The sequence below is a fragment of the Magnolia sinica genome, chromosome 12 (assembly GCF_029962835.1).
Source record: "Magnolia sinica isolate HGM2019 chromosome 12, MsV1, whole genome shotgun sequence".
NCBI classification, from domain to species: Eukaryota; Viridiplantae; Streptophyta; class Magnoliopsida; order Magnoliales; family Magnoliaceae; genus Magnolia; species Magnolia sinica.
In genome coordinates this window covers 70,011,979-70,029,797 of record NC_080584.1, presented here as the reverse complement: position 1 = coordinate 70,029,797, position 17,819 = coordinate 70,011,979, and the positions used below count along the sequence as shown (strand labels likewise).

The following is a 17,819-nucleotide window of genomic DNA, read 5'->3' as shown; positions in this document are numbered from 1 at the left end:
AATTCTAAGTGTTAAATTCATGCTTTTAGTACCCTGTTTCAATCCAAGCTCGTAAATAGAACCTGCATCACAAACACGATTAAATTGACCATTAAACAGTACCAAGTTCGTAAATCTAGACAATAATTGGGGTCTGATATGCAATATTTGATCCTCAACAATCCAAAAGGACATACATACACTACAAGAAAAAGGGGCAAAAGCTACGGCAAAAACCATAGCTAAAAACCTTTTGCTACAGATATAGTCCGTAGCACGTCCGTCGCTATTAGTGGGGTAGCTAAATGTCCAAAAACCTATGGCTACGGATTATATCCGTAGCAATAGATATATTAGCTATGGATATAGTCCATAGCTATAATTTCTGTAGCAAAATGCAAATAAAGCTACGGATAATATTTGTAGCTAAAAGTAGAATGAAATCCGTAACAATATGCTGGAGTTAGCCAATAGCTACAGTTTGAGAACAAAGGCTACGGTTATTATCCATAGCTAATATTTAAAAAAATTATAACAATGGTGTCCGTTACCATTGCAAGAACCTGCTGTAATTGATCAACTCATCTAAGCTAATACAATTAATGCTGCTAGGAATAGTACATAAAATGCAATCAGGAAAGAACAATCAAATCATACAATGCATCCTACATTCATATTAAAAATAACAATCAAATCCTACAATGCATCCTACATTCATATTACAAATAGCAATCAAATCATTACAGCATCTACACAGAGCAAATTGCAACCCTCAACCTCCTTGTTTTCTCCTTGTTTACATACAAGGCATTTATGAACAGGGCAAGTAAATGGTTCTCCAGCAACTCTCTCTTTTTTATGCTCTTCCGCTTCAGCATCATTTCTTGGATGAAGTAATTTTCCAACACATTCTGGATGATAGAAATGGCCACAAGTTGCAGAAACACGGGAAAACCTAAAAGCCAAAAGGCCACAATGAATGAGCATCTTAGTCAGGAAGTTTTAAGCATTAAGGACATAGAATTTTGAGCTACCGACCTAAAAATGTCTAAACTACACCCATTATAAAGCTAGAATGAAAGAAAATTGAATGTACATAACTACACATACCATCACTAAAGAGAATGTACCTAATGCCAACATTACCAAAAGAAGCAGTTGCTAAGGCATGCACTGGAGCAGGATTCCAGATCATATTCACAATATGTTATTGTGACACATGTGACAAATAGGGGCAGGCTCCGTTATGCATGCACCACTGACAAAAAATCATGCCAGCCTGTTCATTGGGTGGGCCAAATGTGCACAGTGTGAATTATGCATCAGTGCTTAATTGTCCATTTTTTTCAAATACATGTGACCCATCTGCTGAGCAGACTGACCTCCTTTAGGCTGTGGCATGTACAAGGTAGGTGCACCAGATGAATGGCCCTGTTCTCACACAAACAATGTTCCATTGGCATATCTTGAGTACCAAAAATATTTTGAGACAACATTACTTGCTAGAGTTTTAATTGTAATACGACTGTGTTCTTATGACTAGTTTCTTGACTCTTATCAATTCTGTGTGATTTATCTTCATGAATAATCTTGAGAACTAGTTAGAGTGGTTAATGTATCTCTTTTTTCATATTCCTTGTTATACAAACAACTTGCAAGAAAGCCTTAAAAAGAATGGGATTGCTAGAATTGATCCTTATAACATCGGCAATCACTTGACCTTGATTCAATTTTTACATCATAGGCTGATTTCAGTTCAGTTAACGGCATCTACTATAAATGATGAGACAAAATGGTGTTATCCCTTTGTTTACCAGTGAAATTAATAATTTAATCCTTCACAAAAATTGTAATCATTCAGACAAGAAAAGATCAAATTAATATTTTTTAAGACTTGAAAATTCTGCAAGAATATAACAAACCTCAGCATTGCTGGATTTATTGGAAGAGCCCAACTTGGCACAAAAAAAAAAAAAAAAAAAAAAAACACTGATGCCGTTTGTATTGGCAATTTGCGCACAATAAATTTTGAATTGCCTGTGCCAAACCAACAATGTGAAGGTGAATACCCCAAACTTTAGGAACCAAGATGAACAAAAACATGACATATGGTAAAAATGAAAGATGGTTTCATAAGCGTGCATACTTTCACTTGAGCCTTAAACATGCCAAGAGATTTACAGGCTGAGTCAGCACCAGCATCTTTAGTTGCATGGAAGGACCTCAAACACCTCCCTTCACAACTGTATAAAAAAATTGAGTGAATTATGCATGTGTCATTCAGTCATGGAGAGAGGAAAAAAAAAAAAAAAAAGGAAAGAAAGAAAGGACCACCAAGCGTTGTTTAATGCTGACTTGACTGAATATCAAGCCTTGAGCACGAATATGGCCTGATACCAATAGACAAAAAAAAAAAAAGATATCATGTCGCATCAACAAATTAGTTATAGATAAATAATGAGGGTAAACTGTCAACATTCTTCAAAACAAAATTCTCGATTCATCAGGGCATAAAGGTTGTGCACTAATTATGATTTAAAAGAACATTTTAGTATTTTTCAATTAAAATTTGATTCACCAATCACCATAGACAGTAAAATACCTGCTGAATAAATAATGTACATAATGAAGTTCTGGTGTCAGAAAGATGATATGGACATCAAATAGATAATTTATAATTACAGATTAATTGCCAAAATTTCTTTGGGAAGATATGCATGATAAACAATAGAAACTACCGTGAACAGAAAAATGGTATAAAAAAACATCTTTACAGATACAGCAATATCCTTCTATTGCATGGGGAAATTTTCATTGGCTACATGCATGGACAACTCTTGAGATAAGGATGTCCATATCTACCTGGACGTTAACATCCATGAGGTGTCTGGGTGTGTGAACAGGGGTGTCCAGGGATGTTGTTGTTTTGCATTGGGATGACACCTCATGGATATCCTTTTTGCTGAAGAATGTGCTATTGTGCCAGAGGAACATATATTCAAGAGGCAATCCTATGGCACTTGTGCCAACATGGCAGACACACATGAGATTCACACCCTGTCGTGAGCAGGTCCTGAAATGTCAACATATGCTCTCTCCTGGAATCAAGGCCATGTAACATTGGGTTGAATCGGATGAAGTACAGTTTGCAGTAGTGAAGTGGAGAGCACTCACTTAAGACGGTTGTCCTGGATACCGAAAAATTAGATGAACAATACCGAACTGTTCCAGAAAAAAATCAGATAAACAACACACTTACCGAAACTGCTCGAATCAAATGAACCATTGATAGCTGATTGTTTGGAGTCCCGCCATTCAATTCACTATCAGCCGCATCTACAGGGTCCTTTCGTGCCACAACAACCTATGCAACAACCTCAGCAATTTGATATGTCACCCTGATTTTGGTTCTAAATGAGTGAAGCCTCGAATCCCAAGTCACTTCTAAATGTAACCCTGATTTTGGTTTTGGTTCTCTTTTTCTTAGAAGTACTTCCGTTGATATGATATGGTCCTATAAATATATCAAGCTGGGATGTGGTTTGAATAAATCCTATTGTACCAGGTTCACTGATTGCTTTGAAGTTGGACTTGGAAGAAAGGTAACAGCAATTTGAGGGCTCCTGCCTCATTATGAATGCTAGTAAATGCTCACATGCGGAAATTATTCTGGTTAAGCATGGAACTATGAAGATGCAAAGCATTAAACAAACTGAATGGCATGAATATCAGACATTACACCTTGCAAACACATACTATACTCTCTCTTTTTTTAGACTACCAAACAAACATGCATAAAACCTGAAAGTGATTGTGCAGAAAAAGAAAAAGAGAACAGGAAAAAAAATCACACCTTGTAGAAATGTAGGTTCCCTGTAGGAGAAATTAGGGCTTCAACCCTTTCAACAGGAAGCACCAACAAGCATGCATGTATTTTATCCATATGTTCATCTATATGCACAATGTACACATGACAATCTAGCATGGATAGGTTAGGAAGATCACTTGTAGAATTGTTTTTTTTTTTTTTTTTTTTGCAAGTTGTTGCTAGTTTAGTGTGTAGCCATACATGCCACTGTAACCTACCACAATTTAACCAGTCTCTAGCACGTGGGGGATATGTACAAGTGCTATCCATCAGAGAAATCCTTCATAATGCAATTGAGTCTTCAATTTGAAATTCAAATTCAGATGAAGGGAAATGAAATAGTGTCAGGTTGGTGACATGGCATGTGCTTGGCACATGACATGGTGTGTGGGTTGAAAGCTGAAGTATAAAAAGAAGAAATGCAGGTTTGTATTAGGAATTCCAGTCGCATCATATTTTGAAGAGCTGGAAGGAAGAACTAAAAAAATAATTCAGCCCTCTCCAAGAGCCAAGCCAATCATATGAAGGTCTAAGAAGAAGAAAATAAACCTGATGTATTTTCCTGATCTTCTTCTTCTTCTTTTCTTTCTCTTCAATGTGTAAGATTTTTAACATCTTGTGAAGCTTTCATCTTCATGGATGTTGATGATTGTTAGTTTTATGGTTTGAGATTGTGAAAGCTTTTATTGATTTGATAAAATATAGAAGTGACTGATAACTTAAATGAAATAAATGACATTAAACTTGTAAGATATGCTTCCGGGATAAGATCTCCTTCTTCGTCACCATTTTCATCATTTACAACAATCACAAACTTGAGAATAAAAGATAGGTTAACTATAGTTTGAGAGCTACTGGTCTCAAAATTCAATGAACCAGAAGAAATAACTTAGGCTAGGTTTGGATGTAGTACCCATCTAAATTTCTTACATTAGTGGTCAAACAGAGCAAGCAAGCTGTTGTAGTACCCATCTATAACCAACAATTGCAAGCAGACTGTAAAATCCATTTTGAATTCTATATAATTGAATAAAAAGGACTTTGGGGCCTGCTTAATCCTGTAAAGCATATTGCAGTTCTTCAGAAACTGCTTAATGTTCTTGTCTTCTTACCACACAACACATACATGCCCACCATTTCTGCAATAGTTGTCATCCTTTATGTTGTTGCACCCTGCATAATGAGAGGATACAAATCATTTTCATACCTTGGAATTTTGTATTTCTGTAGTTGAAGCAGTGCTATTAATATCCACTAACAACCATTTTGAGATAAGCGGTGTGATCCAATAGCCATTGCAACTGAGAGAACAGTTGGCAACAAATGTCATATTGGTTTTAAAGTCTAAGGCTACATTTGGAGCACAAGTGGATTTGAGTTGCAAACATTTGGTGGAAATGGCCACCCATGCAAAATTTGGGCCACTCCATGAACATCACCTTTGTCGAGAATCAGCTTGATCCAGTCATCAGATGGGCCACCCCTGTATATTGATCTAGGCCCTGGGCTGTCCATTTATATCGATTGTGTGGCCCATCTGATGAGTGAATCTAGCTAATTGTGGAGCCCACCATTTGCACGGCTCAAAGGTCACACCAAATACTGATTACGAAAAATCAAATAAAAAACCACATATCAACAGTTTCAAACCTAAGAAACTCATGACACAATCCAAGGCATGAAAATATCGTGCTTACAGACAATATCCGTTCTCTATCATGCTCTCCCACTTCCTCTAGAAGCCTCACTTTCAATTGTTGAGGCATGTCCTACAGCATCAAGTTTCAATGTAGGTCATCCAACCATACAACCATGTGGGCCGACTCATGGGTAGAGAAAAAAAAATATGGGACTCAAATGCGATCCTCACAAAACATTCCTTGTTGAGACATTTCATCAAACAGTTAGCATGCATCACATACAGGAGATTATATACAATAGAATTTTTAGTTTTTACAAGTAAGGCCATTGTTCAGTGACCTAAATTCTGATATTATATATGATCCATGCACCAAAAAACTGAAAAAAGGGGCCCAACTTGTATAAAATGAAAAGAAAAAAATTAATAATTACTGGTAATTTACTAACAAACTGGAGATTGGTAAGGAACATAATCAAAAGACTTAATCAAAACCCTCAATTCAAAAGACCCAAATTAGATGCATCAAGTCAAAAGCACCTAATCAATTGTCCATATCAAAAAATCCCGAATCAAATGTACCTTGATGATTTGGGCTATGATTGGAAGCACGGTGTACCGTGATGTAGCCGAAATTTTTAGGGTTGAGTTCTTCCATGATCAAAAAGGGGTATTCTTCTGCTTGTTCTTTCGACTTCAATAGCTTGTTCGTAAAAGCACTCGCCATGGCTGCATATGGAAGAAGAGAAGAAAAATCCTCACCTCTTGCACTTCCTCTCTTATTATTTTCCCTCTGCATTGCTATACACCCTACGAAAACACCACCAAACCTCAACAAACAAAAAGAGAGAGAGAGAGAGAGAGAGAGAGATGGGGGGAGATTTGGGCGCGGCTCTGTTTTGAGCGCGCGCCCAATTTTGGGCAAAGGGACCTTGGACGGTCCTCTCAGGGGCTCCATAGGGCCCACCATGATGTATTCACTTTATCCATTCCGTTCATTAATTTTAATAAATTATTTTGGTTAATAATCCTAAACATAAAGTAGATTAGAGGCCCAGGTAGACCACACCATAGGAAGCACATGTGATTTAATATCCATGTTTCATACCGTGTGGTTCACTTTAGCCTTCGATCTATATGAGTTTTGGTTTCATGCCCTATAATAATATTTCAAAATATATAAACTGCTTAGATAGAACACATAATTTTTTAGGCCTTATAGGGCCCTTATACCACCATTAATTATTAATGGTGTGGCACTTTTTTAGCTACGGATTAAAACTGTAGTAATTTTAGCTACGGTTTATATCCGTAGCAAAAAAGTAACGTAGTCTGCACCCTTTACCCCTTTTTTTGGTAGTGTGCCGACTGGTTGGGTGAAGCTCAACATTGATGGCTTGTCTCGTGCCAATCCAGGGATGGCTGGGGGAGGTGGTGTGTGTAGAGGAGACAAGGGTAACTTCCGATTCGCTTTTTACGCCACTTATGGAACTACCTCTAATACCAGGGCTGAGTTGCGAGCCATCCATGACGGCTTGGCCCTCTGTCTCCACCAAGGGATGAAGAACATCATGAACGAATCCAACTCCCTCCTAGTGGTGCACATCCTTTCGGGCTCTTCTCAAGCGGGGTGGAAGTGGAGGTATTGGATCGATAGAATCCGGACTCTCTCTACCCCCTGCCAGGTAAGGTTTTGTCATGTCTTTAGAGAAGGCAACGGGCCGGCGAACAGCTTGGCTGACTTGGGCACCAATAATCAAGGGTCATCCCTATTCCTCTCCCTTCAGGGCCGCCTATTCCTCGATAGAGTCGGGCTTGGGGTGATCAGGAATCGGTTTTCTCTGTAGCTCATCATTAGCGGGTTGTTTCGGTCCGCTGTTGCATAAGGTTGGTGGGGCTTGCCCTTTTTGTTGGGCCCCACCAAAAGGTTTTGTATATTCTATTTATTAATGAAAGATATGGTTCTTTTGGCAAAAAAAAAAAGAAGAAGAAGAAGAAGAAGAAGAAGAAGAAGATGATCCAATCATATGCCAAGTCAAGAAGATTTCAAAAAAATAACATTGAAATTGCATTGTTAAGAATAACTATTTGGCCGAATCTAGTAAAGGCAACTTGCCATAAGTACCTGCTATTTTTCATCAGCTTCTTCTTCTTTCTTCCCTAGCTTAATTTTGGATCCTTCATTAAAAACTAGTCAAGAAATGGGGATCCAAATCAATAACATAAAAATTTTAAAAAAAAAAAAAGGGATGGGGGGTAAGGGACTAGCTCAAATGAGTAAGGGGAACATCAAATCCTGCAACACAATCAAGATGTTGAGCCACCTACAGCAATGAGCTGGGTAACAGTCAACAGATGCCTTACTTCATGGTGTATCCATGATGGAACCGAGGTTGGGACTGTACCCAACTAAGATTCTTACTTCATGGTGTATCCATGATGAAACCCATCAAATCAATGGTATGGGTTGCTGTAAATCCTAAAATTAGTCAGTTTGCTTTTTAAAAAAAAAAAAGAAAAAAGCATGCAAGAATGTCTTTGCTATGTTGCACAAATGCTACAAGTATACATATAGAGTACCTTGCAGAGTGGGCCATCAAAACTCCCATTCATCCCTTCCTAAAGCCTACAAAACAAAATAGCAAAAAGAAATTAATTGGTATCAAAGTTAGAGATTGGAATTCAACTTAATATTGCATCTAAATACATATTAAAGTTATAAGTTTAGTACAAATGAGTCAGATGAACATACACATTAAGAAGTTTATAGCTTTTTTGGGATGGCAGTCATGTATCAGACAAGCTGTTGTTTCCACAAAGCCTGAAAATCGCGATGCAAGTGGAAGATTTGGTTTGTTAACCCAAAAGAAAGAATGCAATAGTTATTTACTACTAGAGCTCACAGTACAAGGTGAATTGAGATGCTAAAATATGGACTGCCCACTATCTCCGTAAACCGCTCCCCTATAGAAAATCCCCAAAGTTTCAATGCTAAAATCTCCCAACAGAATATGAAAGACAGAACAAATCCGTGGACAGTCATACAAGTTTCAAATATATCTACAAAACAGAGAAAATTCAATTAAAACAGAACTAAACAAGATTTATCAATCTCAAGATAAAAATTTAAAGAAAAGAAAAGAAAATTTCAAAAAATTTTGGGCTGGACTATTTTGGCTGGCCTTTGACAGAGCTTGGCCTAGCCATCACCTAGCCCATTGGCATCCATAGCATGCACCCTCTCATCTTCTCATTGGCCCCAAAATTGAGGCCTTAGCGCAGTTGAGTTTTGGGATGGCCTGATTTTTGGGATGTCAATTCCTGCCTATGACTCATCTTCTGAATAATTCAGATGGTATGCATAAAACAAGACAATCTTGCACATAATCTAGAAGGTTTTTAGTTGTAGGCGCTCCTCCCCATCCCAACTGTTACCTGTGGTGTGGCCCACTCGAATTTTGGATTGGCCTGATTTTCATGCACCAAGGAAAACATGAGAAAGCGCACATGATGGACAGGTTTCATGTCATTCATACCTGAAAAGAGTTGTAGGATCTGACCTTATTAGGACAGCAAGGTACGTTTTGGGTGGGCCTCATGCATCCTCCTAGCCTTTCCATATCACACATGAATCGACGACTTAATCTTTGACGGATGCTGACTCAGACGAATTGGACTGATTCACCTCTTATGCAGGTGAGTCCCAATTCAACTCAAGACCCTGACATAGAAGAGTGGAATTGCCCCATATCCAAAACCAACAAATAAAACAAAGCCTTTTGGGTATTTAAGTGTTCTAGGCCTGTGAAGTCCAGCGTACTTTAAACTCAACTTCACTTGATATATATTCAGCAATAAGATTAAAATTCAAATACTAACAAAAACAATTTATATAATAAAATAGCAAAATTATTTAAAAAAATCCAACTGAGCCCAAAAAACCACGAGCCAGAAAATTCAAAATGAAACACTTGAAAGCCTAAAAAGGTTCTGTCATAAACAAAAATCTCCAAAAATCGACAAGATGACAAGAATCACCCAAAAAAAATAAAAATAAAAAAACCTCAAAACCAACACAGATCCATGAATTGAAGAAGTCTAACCTCAAGAAAGAAATCAACTCTCATCAATGGATGAGGACATCAGAAACAAGGTCAAAAACTAAAGTTTCAAGCGTCATTCCAAGTAAACAAACTCTAAAACCCAAAATCATAAAACTTTAAAGATCAAAACTGAAAGAAATTCAAACATCAGAAGATCTGTAACTCAACAGATGGAAAAGAATGCATAGGGATTGAAGGATTGAAGGCAACATGATCAGGATTGCGCATCCGAATGCAACAGATTTCAGAAACAGAGAGAGAGAGAGAGAGAGAGAGAGAGAGAGAGAGAGAGAGAGAGACTAACCGTTCTTCTTCTTCTCCTCTTTCTCCTTCTTCTTCTCCTTCTTGCAACAAAAGGGGGTTTTGAAAATGCTAGCGAGAGCTTGGGAAACGGAGAGAGGGGAATGTGGCCAAGAGACAGGGAGAGGGTGAGGGAGAGCGGGAGATCGAGAGAGGTCGAGGGAAAGAGAGAGGCTGAGTGCGAGAGAGAGATGGAGAGAAGGGTTTTGGGAGGTTTGCTACGCGCGCGGGAGAAAAAGGTGGACTGATTATTTGGTTTTGAGAGTTGCGCTTTCGTTTTGGGAGGGGCGCGTGACGGACGGCCTTTAAGACATTGGGTTTTAGGACCGTGGGGCCCACTGTGATGTATTTTATATATCCGCTCTGTCCATTAATTTTAAAATATTGTTTTAAATGTTGATGAAAAAAATGAGTCAGATCGAAGCTGTAAGAAGACCACACAATATAATAACAATAGAAATTTAATTTTTATTATTTCTTATAGTGTGGTCCACTTAGACCTTTAATTTATATAATTTTTAGGCTCATCTGCTGAAATTATATATCAAAATTGATGGGCGACTTAGATCAAACAGATATATTTCAATAGGCTCCATGGAGCCCCTTAAGCACCATCAATATCTAATAAGGTTCTGGTGAGGAGGTAGGTTTTAGCTACAGATCAATTAGGTTTTAGCTACAGATAAAATCTGTAGTAACATTACTACAGATTTAATTCGTAGCCAAAAACTTTTAAAGTCCGTAGCCTTTGCTCGATTTTTTGCTAGTGATAAGATAATAGAAGAAAGAAAGGAAGTCTGCATCACTGGGTCCTCAAACTCAGCTCTAATCTAAACTCTACCACTGCGATGCCTACCTAGGATCTTGTGCATGCATCAATCATGCATAAGCTTATAGAAGCTTAGAGGGTGGTGTAAGTATGTGAGAATAGTGCACAGAAAAATAATAAGAGATACAGGAAGAAAACATGATCAAGGCCAACACCACCAGCCTTACCAAGGTTGTCATGAATGCAAGAAGCTACACCAAGGTAGTACAATAATGCAGGAAGTCATACCAAAGCTATATAATGCAATGAGTACTGTAATGCAAAGGGTATTGGGTTTCATGCCAAGGCGATACAATATGAGGCTTATACAACCGATGCAATGCAATGTGAAGTAATGTCAGTGCTCACATCTAATCTACATATCAAGTACATTTTCATCATAAGGAAATCACCGGGGTCCATTACACTGCTGGATGACTGCCGCTCTACAGACCCCGCACAGTCAAACGAGCGTAAGAGACCTTACTACTCTGCCTGTGGACAGCCAATCACTAGCAAGGCCTAAAGGTAGCGGACCCATTCACGAGCTAGTCAAACTCAGCCTAGCAATGCCTCCTTACATCAAGCGAGTAAGGCCACACCCCTATCCAACCGACTATACGACAGTGGGAGTCGCGGCCTAACAGTGTAAGGCCCTCGTGCGCTCACAGTTTTCACTCGGTCATGGCGTTGGAGCAGATCCTTGGTATCATGGAAGTTTTGAAAATTTCACCCATGGGCATCCTATGCACCCGATATGCTCAAGTAACATTTCCGGTGTCCAATCCTGGCCATCCACGATGTAACTGTGAAAGCTATGGCTCAGATGAAGCAAGGGCAATAATTGTCCATATGCTATGCAATGCCAGATGCATGAATCACACAATCAACCATGCATCAATTCCAAGTATCCAACGTGCTCAAGAGGGAGTATTATGTCCCTCAGAGAAGGTAACATGCAATGCCCAATGACACAATATGACCACACACACAATGTCAACCAAGAATACAACGATGTACATGGTTATGAGGATGAATTTAATCATACTATACGGCGATATACAATGTATATTATATTCCTCCTATCCAAGAAGGAACCAAGACTAGGTACTTAGACAACATCATTAAGGAACCCAGCTTCTAGTATGGGCCCATTTACCTGGGTAGCCCACGAGACTAAGTATACAAGCTACGGGTCTAAGTAATGTAGAAATGAGCCTAGCAAGAGTCTAAGATGAGTATCCAATCACTCTTAAATACAACTGGGCCTAGAGGGGTCCATAATAAGGACATTTAACGACCATTCCCCAAAAAGGTATATCAATTATGAATTATATGGATAAAAGGCCCATGGCCTACAGTTAAGATAAAAATAAAGGTAACCATATATATTATATATTCCTCATAAGAAGCCACAAAAAGATATAATACTACAAAAAAAAAAAAGGGCCCCAAGAGGGGAATTAAGGCCCAAGGCTCAATTCCTAATGGCCATAGAATCCATGCATTGAGTTGGACTTGGTGGGCAGCCTGCGTACACAATATACAACTAAATAAGTTTAAGTTTGGATGAAATGGGCCCCACTACATCAGCCCAATAACTAACAATTTAAGTGGGCAACCAAGGGCCCAATACTATCCTTATTTCAGCCCACAAGTCCATCAAAATGATGGAAGTCAGCCCAATATATGGCTGAGCCAAGCTGGGATGTCCCTGACCACTCTAGGCCCACTGGATGTCCCAAAATTCTAATCTTAAGATGTGGTCCTCATAAAATCACTAAAAGTGACCCAAAAAAATGCACTAATTAAGCCCAAGATTATAAGAAAACATAAGCATGTAACACGTACACAAGTTCTTAATATGGTGGGTCCAACAGCTAAATAAAGTTTTAACCATAAAGTTGTTCATTTAAGGCCCTTTGATAAACTTTTGGCCCGTTTGACTTCCTGGACTTGCTAAAGTCCAAAAATTAGTTAACTATGTGAAAATAGTCTCATGAAGGCCAACTATGCCCACTGGAGGACCCCACCAGATGGAGAGTGTGTATATGTTATGAAAAGATCAAGTGGGCCTATTACTAGATTGTGAGTCTAGCAGCAACCCAAGGCAGAGAGTGCATCCACAATCAGGCGATCCAAGGCTTGGATGGCCTGGACCAAACATGCGTTAAGGTAGGTTCCACATACATACGCATTGAGCCTTAAACAAATGGTCTAGGGTTTATAGTGGGCCTTCAACCATCCATAGAGAAACCCATGAGCCTACCTTAGGATCACCCAGGAGGACATCCAACCTCAACTGGTTTCCAAGAGGTAGCCCGCCACTACTCATATAATGAAAGATCTAAGGCCTAAGCAATGTGTGGACTAGTGGGCTATCCCCCAAGCCCAAATTATAGGCCATGTAGTGGGCCCTCAAGTGAGGTTTGGGCCCAACCATAAGGATCATGGGTTCACTCATTGTGGTGGGCCTAATGGGCATCCCATTATACTAATATATGGGAAATCCTTATATTTAACACAAGCAAGTTGAGCCTCACATCTCGGCCCAAGTAAGGATTTATTATAGTGGGCAAGCAATGGCCCAACTACTTGAGTATTTGGCCCATAAGACCCATCACAATGACATGATAAATATAGGACACAAGGGTCTAACAGGTCTATCAAAAGTTCCAGCCCAACCAAGGCTATAAGGCCCATTAATTAACTAGAAGACTAGCCCAAAAAGAATCCAATTGAAATGGGTCTTTAATCATGCACTAATTAAGCCCAAAAATAAAATTAAAATGGTAAATACTGACTTAAATTCTCCTCAAATCTAGTAGGCCATGCTGCCCCAAAACAGACATTTATGGGGTGGCAACATTGGGCCCATTGCTGAATTTCCAGCTCACCCGCTTTCTGGGTTTGTTGAAGTCTAGCAAATAAATTAATTTATAGTATTTATTTTCTAATGACCCACACACATCACTGTGGGTCCCACTAGATGAGAGAGGAAGGCACAACACACATTAGAAGTGGGCCATGCTACTGGAATACAGGCCTAGCAATAGCCTAAGGTAGGGACGTCCCATGGTGGGTAGTCCTACGGGCTTGGGTATTTGGCCCAAAACTGACCCAAATTTGCATGCTGCACCGCGGTCAGTACAGGGATCCGATGACCCTAAAAATTTATAAGATGATCCTTCCATAGGTGGGCCACAACTCCATAAAATTTCACAATTTTTGGATGGTCAGAAGTATTTTAATTAATTTAAATAAAATAGAATATCCAGAAAATCTGGTTAATTAACCTGGACGTCTGAACGTGGTGGGCCAGTCCGGCCCTTGCCACGGTGTGTACAGGGGTCCATTGGCTCCAAAACTTTGTAGGTGGGTCCCACCATAGGTGGAACACCTCCTTGTATATTTTCATGATTTTAGGATCTCAGAAGTATTTTAATTAATTTAAGGAATACAATCTGTCCAAGGTGAAATATTGTTGAAATATAACTATCCTAAATTTGGGCCATCCAATGGGTGGGTTCTGGGCCTCCAAAATTCCTGAAATCTGGACCCAAGGTCCCTCATCAAGCCTACAACAAGGTAGGACCTAGAAATATGGCCCACCTTTTTAGAAAATATTTTTAAAATTTTATTGTTATGGAACTATGCTGCTGGACTGCACAACAGAAATTTCTAGCAATCTAGTATGTTGGCCCACCCTTTTGGATGCCCAAATGGAATCCGTTGGCCCTAAAATTGTGTAGGTAGTTCCTACCATGGGTGGGACACCTCCTTGCAAAAATTTAGAATTTTTGGGATAGTAAAAATATTTTATTTAATTCCTACAATTTATGGATAGCAAGCTCCAGATTTTTATTTTCCTGCTGCAGCAATACTGCTGTCCCTGACTTTTGCACCCCATTTGAGTGAGCCCAGGTCTATGTAAATTTGAAAAAATGCAGGGCCAACAGAAAGGTGGGGTCCACAAAGGTGGCCACCATTTCAAAATCAGGCTGATATTTATGATTTTCCAGCAAACAGTGTAGCTAGACAGTCCAGAAAAATCTGAACCGTCCACCCTCCTTGGCCCACCCTTTTGGGTGATCAAACTGGGACATTTGAAGGTGAGGTTTAACATACTTCTAGGTGGGGTCCACACCTTAAAGAAAATTTTAAGAAATTAGAAACAAATATGCCACAAACAAAGCCTACAACCCATACATTACAGCATAACAAAAAATTCTAGCAATCTGGACAACAACATGTTGCTGTCTAGATCAGCCCATAAAATTAATAAATGGAAATAAAATCACAGATTCCACGAGGTGGGGTCCACCCAGATGTGTCACACAACTCCCAGGCCCAGCTCCTCGCTAAGAAAATCCATAAAATCAAGCCCAAAGGCCTTCCAAATCAAGCAACAAAACTAGGCAGCACAGTTGGGCCTGGGTGTCCAGCAACTTGGGCCTGGATGTCCCAAAAATCTGAAAATCTTGGTTGCATGGTACATCAGGTGGGCCACATAATCATCACATCCAAACCATAAAAAGGGGAGAAAAGAAGAAAGGAAATCTCATCAAGATGGGATCCATGGAGAATGGCCCCGTCAAGATAGCATGCATGCAAGTGGTGGCTAAAACCTTATCCAAGGAGTGGTGTGGGACCTCTACCATTGATGTGGTGAGTCCTACACCTTCCATATAAAGCAACAAAATATCTATGAAAATAAGAATCATGCAATCTATCCTACATGCTCACCCACTTGTTGAATCTTTAAGATTCTTCAACCACCATGCTCCTCAAGCTTTAAGGAAGGAGGTTCTATGGTGATGATAGGTCTTAGAGGGTTAGATCTAGGAGGAAAGAGGAGGAAAGAGGGCTGGAAAAGTTTAGCAATGGTGGACGTTGGAGGGCCTTTTGCAAAGAGGAGAAGAAAGAAATGAGGGGTAAGGAGGACATAGATAGTTGTGGAGGTGAAATGATGGGGTTTCTAGAAAGGGGAGGGAAATGATGTCCTCTCTCTTGAGAAGAGAAAAAAATTCAGCTTTTTGTTGGAAAAGAAGACTTGGGTTAGAGCAACCCATTATTAGTTGTTAGGAAAGAGGCTATCTTAGCCTAGGTTAGAGCACTTTCATCATTGTTAGCTATGGGAAAGGTGTAGGTTAGGCTAGGCACTAGACTAAGCTAGGCACATGGAACCTAGGGTGGGCCCACATAAGAAAAAGGTGCTCATAGGTAACGTGGGCCCCACATCATGATCAATGGCCCGAATAATGTACGGCTTACAACTTTTGATGGACACGTCAGATTTACACACGAGACGCGGTGTTGGAACCACGGCGACGATGCGGTCGCAATGGCATAGGTCTTGGGTCAATCCGAGTCGGGTCTACGTGACCGAACTCAAGGGTGACCGCAAACACTATCTGAAAGTCGCGGGTCACCGAATTTGACCGGTAGGACTGCGGGACTAAAATGAACGAAATGCATACTGACACGCACACATGCAAACTCGAGTCGGGTCTCACAGTCTGACCGACATATTGTGATACCCAAATTAGAGTAACCGATAAGACCTAAACTATTCTAAGTCAACCTAGTTCACTATTCTCGAGTACTAAAGGGTGCACCCTATGATTTTTGCTAACCATTCACTAATATCAAGCATTTCGTTCATTGCTAGGCAGCACCAACTTCCTCTAGTCACATGCTAGGTCATGGACTAAGAATCCAATGACCCAGGGCCCGTCAGTACTATAACACAATTCGATCTATCAAGGTACGAGGTTCAATTGAGCCATAGGCTCCTAGGTTGAGTTTTCAAGTACACACACATGTAAACATGTGCGACTTTTTATTTTAATCAAAATGTCATCGATAACACTTGAGGACATCCAATACTTGAGTATTGAAGGGTCGAGGTGTTATAGGGAGATCTATACATTGGTCATAAATGGAAAAGTAGTAGAATGCATGAACATTCTTAATAATTTATAGGAGTTTACTGCCAAGTATAAGGAACAATCTGATAAACATCACCGCTAGAAGGATTTTGAAGTGGGTGATAACTTACTAGTTCATATGCACAATGGGAGGTTTACGAATGTGAAATATACTAAGCTATGAAATAAGAAGATCAACCCCTTTTTATACTTAGGAAAATTAATAATAATGCTTATATTATTGATCTTCCTAAGGGCATGGAGATCTCTAAAACATTCAATGTGGCAGACTTATATGAGTATCATGAATAAGTTATTTTGAATAACTCAAGGAAGAATTCTTTACAAGTAGAGGGAATTGATGTAGGATGTGTCACAGTTATATTTTTAGTATAATTGGACCAAAAGAAGCCTAAACGAAAGTAAAAGTAATCAATCAAAACCTAGCATAGTCCTACATATAGGGCATGACGTAACTGGGTCATAGGCATGTCCAATTCAAAGAGATTCATTCAGGATATGGAAAAATTATAATTTGAAGTGTTGACCATATTAAAAAGAAAAAAAAAAAAAAAAAAACCTGTAACTTTCACAAAATTCACAACCTGTTGATTTTTATATAACAATGCTTCTGGAGTTAACCAACTTGCAAAGTAGGTTGCAGACATCCATTTTGCAAGAAATGCTCATTTTGAGGGTCAAAATCGAGATTTTAAAATAAAATAAAATTTAAAAAAACTACTTTTAATCAATCATTTCTGATTTCGTTGTATCTCCCTATTCTTATAATTTTAGGATTTTCGTCTTTTTTTTTAAAAAAAAAAAGTTGCATGTAATAATGTTTGAAATGCTCTGGTAAGCTTTTCTTGAAGTTTTTATTTTCTGTTAATTTAATCTTTTGGGAGATTTTTTATATTTTAGATAAATTTTAAATAAGGATTTTGTCATATATACAAGTGATGCAATTAAAAAGTCTTAAATCATTATTCAATAAAATATTCAAAATTTCTCTTTTTTCTTATGGACTCAAGAACCTACCTTATAAATTCAAGGTCTTGATTACTTGAGGAAGATGGTGATCTTCTTCATTGTTATTTCATGATCTTCCTTGTGTCACGTGTACGCTATACTGGGCCCATGAAGCCTCATGTTGAGTTTGAGAAAAGGAACACTACCAAAAAACAGGGCAACG

At 39.0% G+C, this 17,819-nt stretch overlaps 1 protein-coding gene, 1 long non-coding RNA gene and 1 pseudogene across 5 annotated transcripts; all 3 read right to left on the bottom strand.

The window, feature by feature from the left end:
• Nucleotides 1–653: 653 nt before the first annotated feature.
• On the bottom strand, nt 654–3,858 carry LOC131220220 (protein ENHANCED DOWNY MILDEW 2-like; annotated as a pseudogene).
• Nucleotides 3,859–4,830: 972 nt separating this feature from the next.
• Nucleotides 4,831–6,354, bottom strand: LOC131221617 (respiratory burst oxidase homolog protein E-like). Of its 4 annotated transcripts, none has more exons than XR_009159493.1 (3): nt 6,069–6,354; nt 5,498–5,616; nt 4,831–5,020 (listed from the first exon to the last, which is right to left on the bottom strand). XR_009159493.1 is itself a non-coding variant. In XM_058216904.1 (3 exons), exons 1-3 carry the CDS (start codon nt 6,283–6,285, stop codon nt 4,999–5,001), a joined length of 321 nt encoding a protein of 106 aa, XP_058072887.1. In that variant the 5' UTR covers nt 6,286–6,354; the 3' UTR covers nt 4,844–4,998. The 4 variants fall into 4 exon arrangements, 2 of the variants coding, with proteins under 2 accessions (XP_058072887.1, XP_058072889.1); XR_009159492.1 differs by having other exon boundaries at nt 4,834–5,020; nt 5,545–5,616; XM_058216904.1 differs by having other exon boundaries at nt 4,844–5,020; nt 6,106–6,354.
• Nucleotides 6,355–7,751: 1,397 nt separating this feature from the next.
• Nucleotides 7,752–8,349, bottom strand: LOC131220619 (uncharacterized). The gene is made up of 3 exons (XR_009158731.1): nt 8,239–8,349; nt 8,067–8,112; nt 7,752–7,956 (listed from the first exon to the last, which is right to left on the bottom strand). It is a non-coding gene; the product is annotated as an uncharacterized LOC131220619 (long non-coding RNA).
• Nucleotides 8,350–17,819: the final 9,470 nt, after the last annotated feature.

Coding starts and splice junctions, on each gene's coding strand:
- LOC131221617 (XM_058216904.1), bottom strand. CDS start 6,285: ATGCAGAGGGAAAATAATAAGAGAGGAAGTGCAAGAGGTGAGGATTTT. Junction 5,617..6,105: donor AAAATTTCGGCTACATCACG/GTACACCGTGCT, acceptor TTGATGCTGTAG/GACATGCCTCAACAATTGAA. Junction 5,021..5,497: donor TTGTGTCATGAGTTTCTTAG/GTTTGAAACTGT, acceptor CTCATTATGCAG/GGTGCAACAACATAAAGGAT.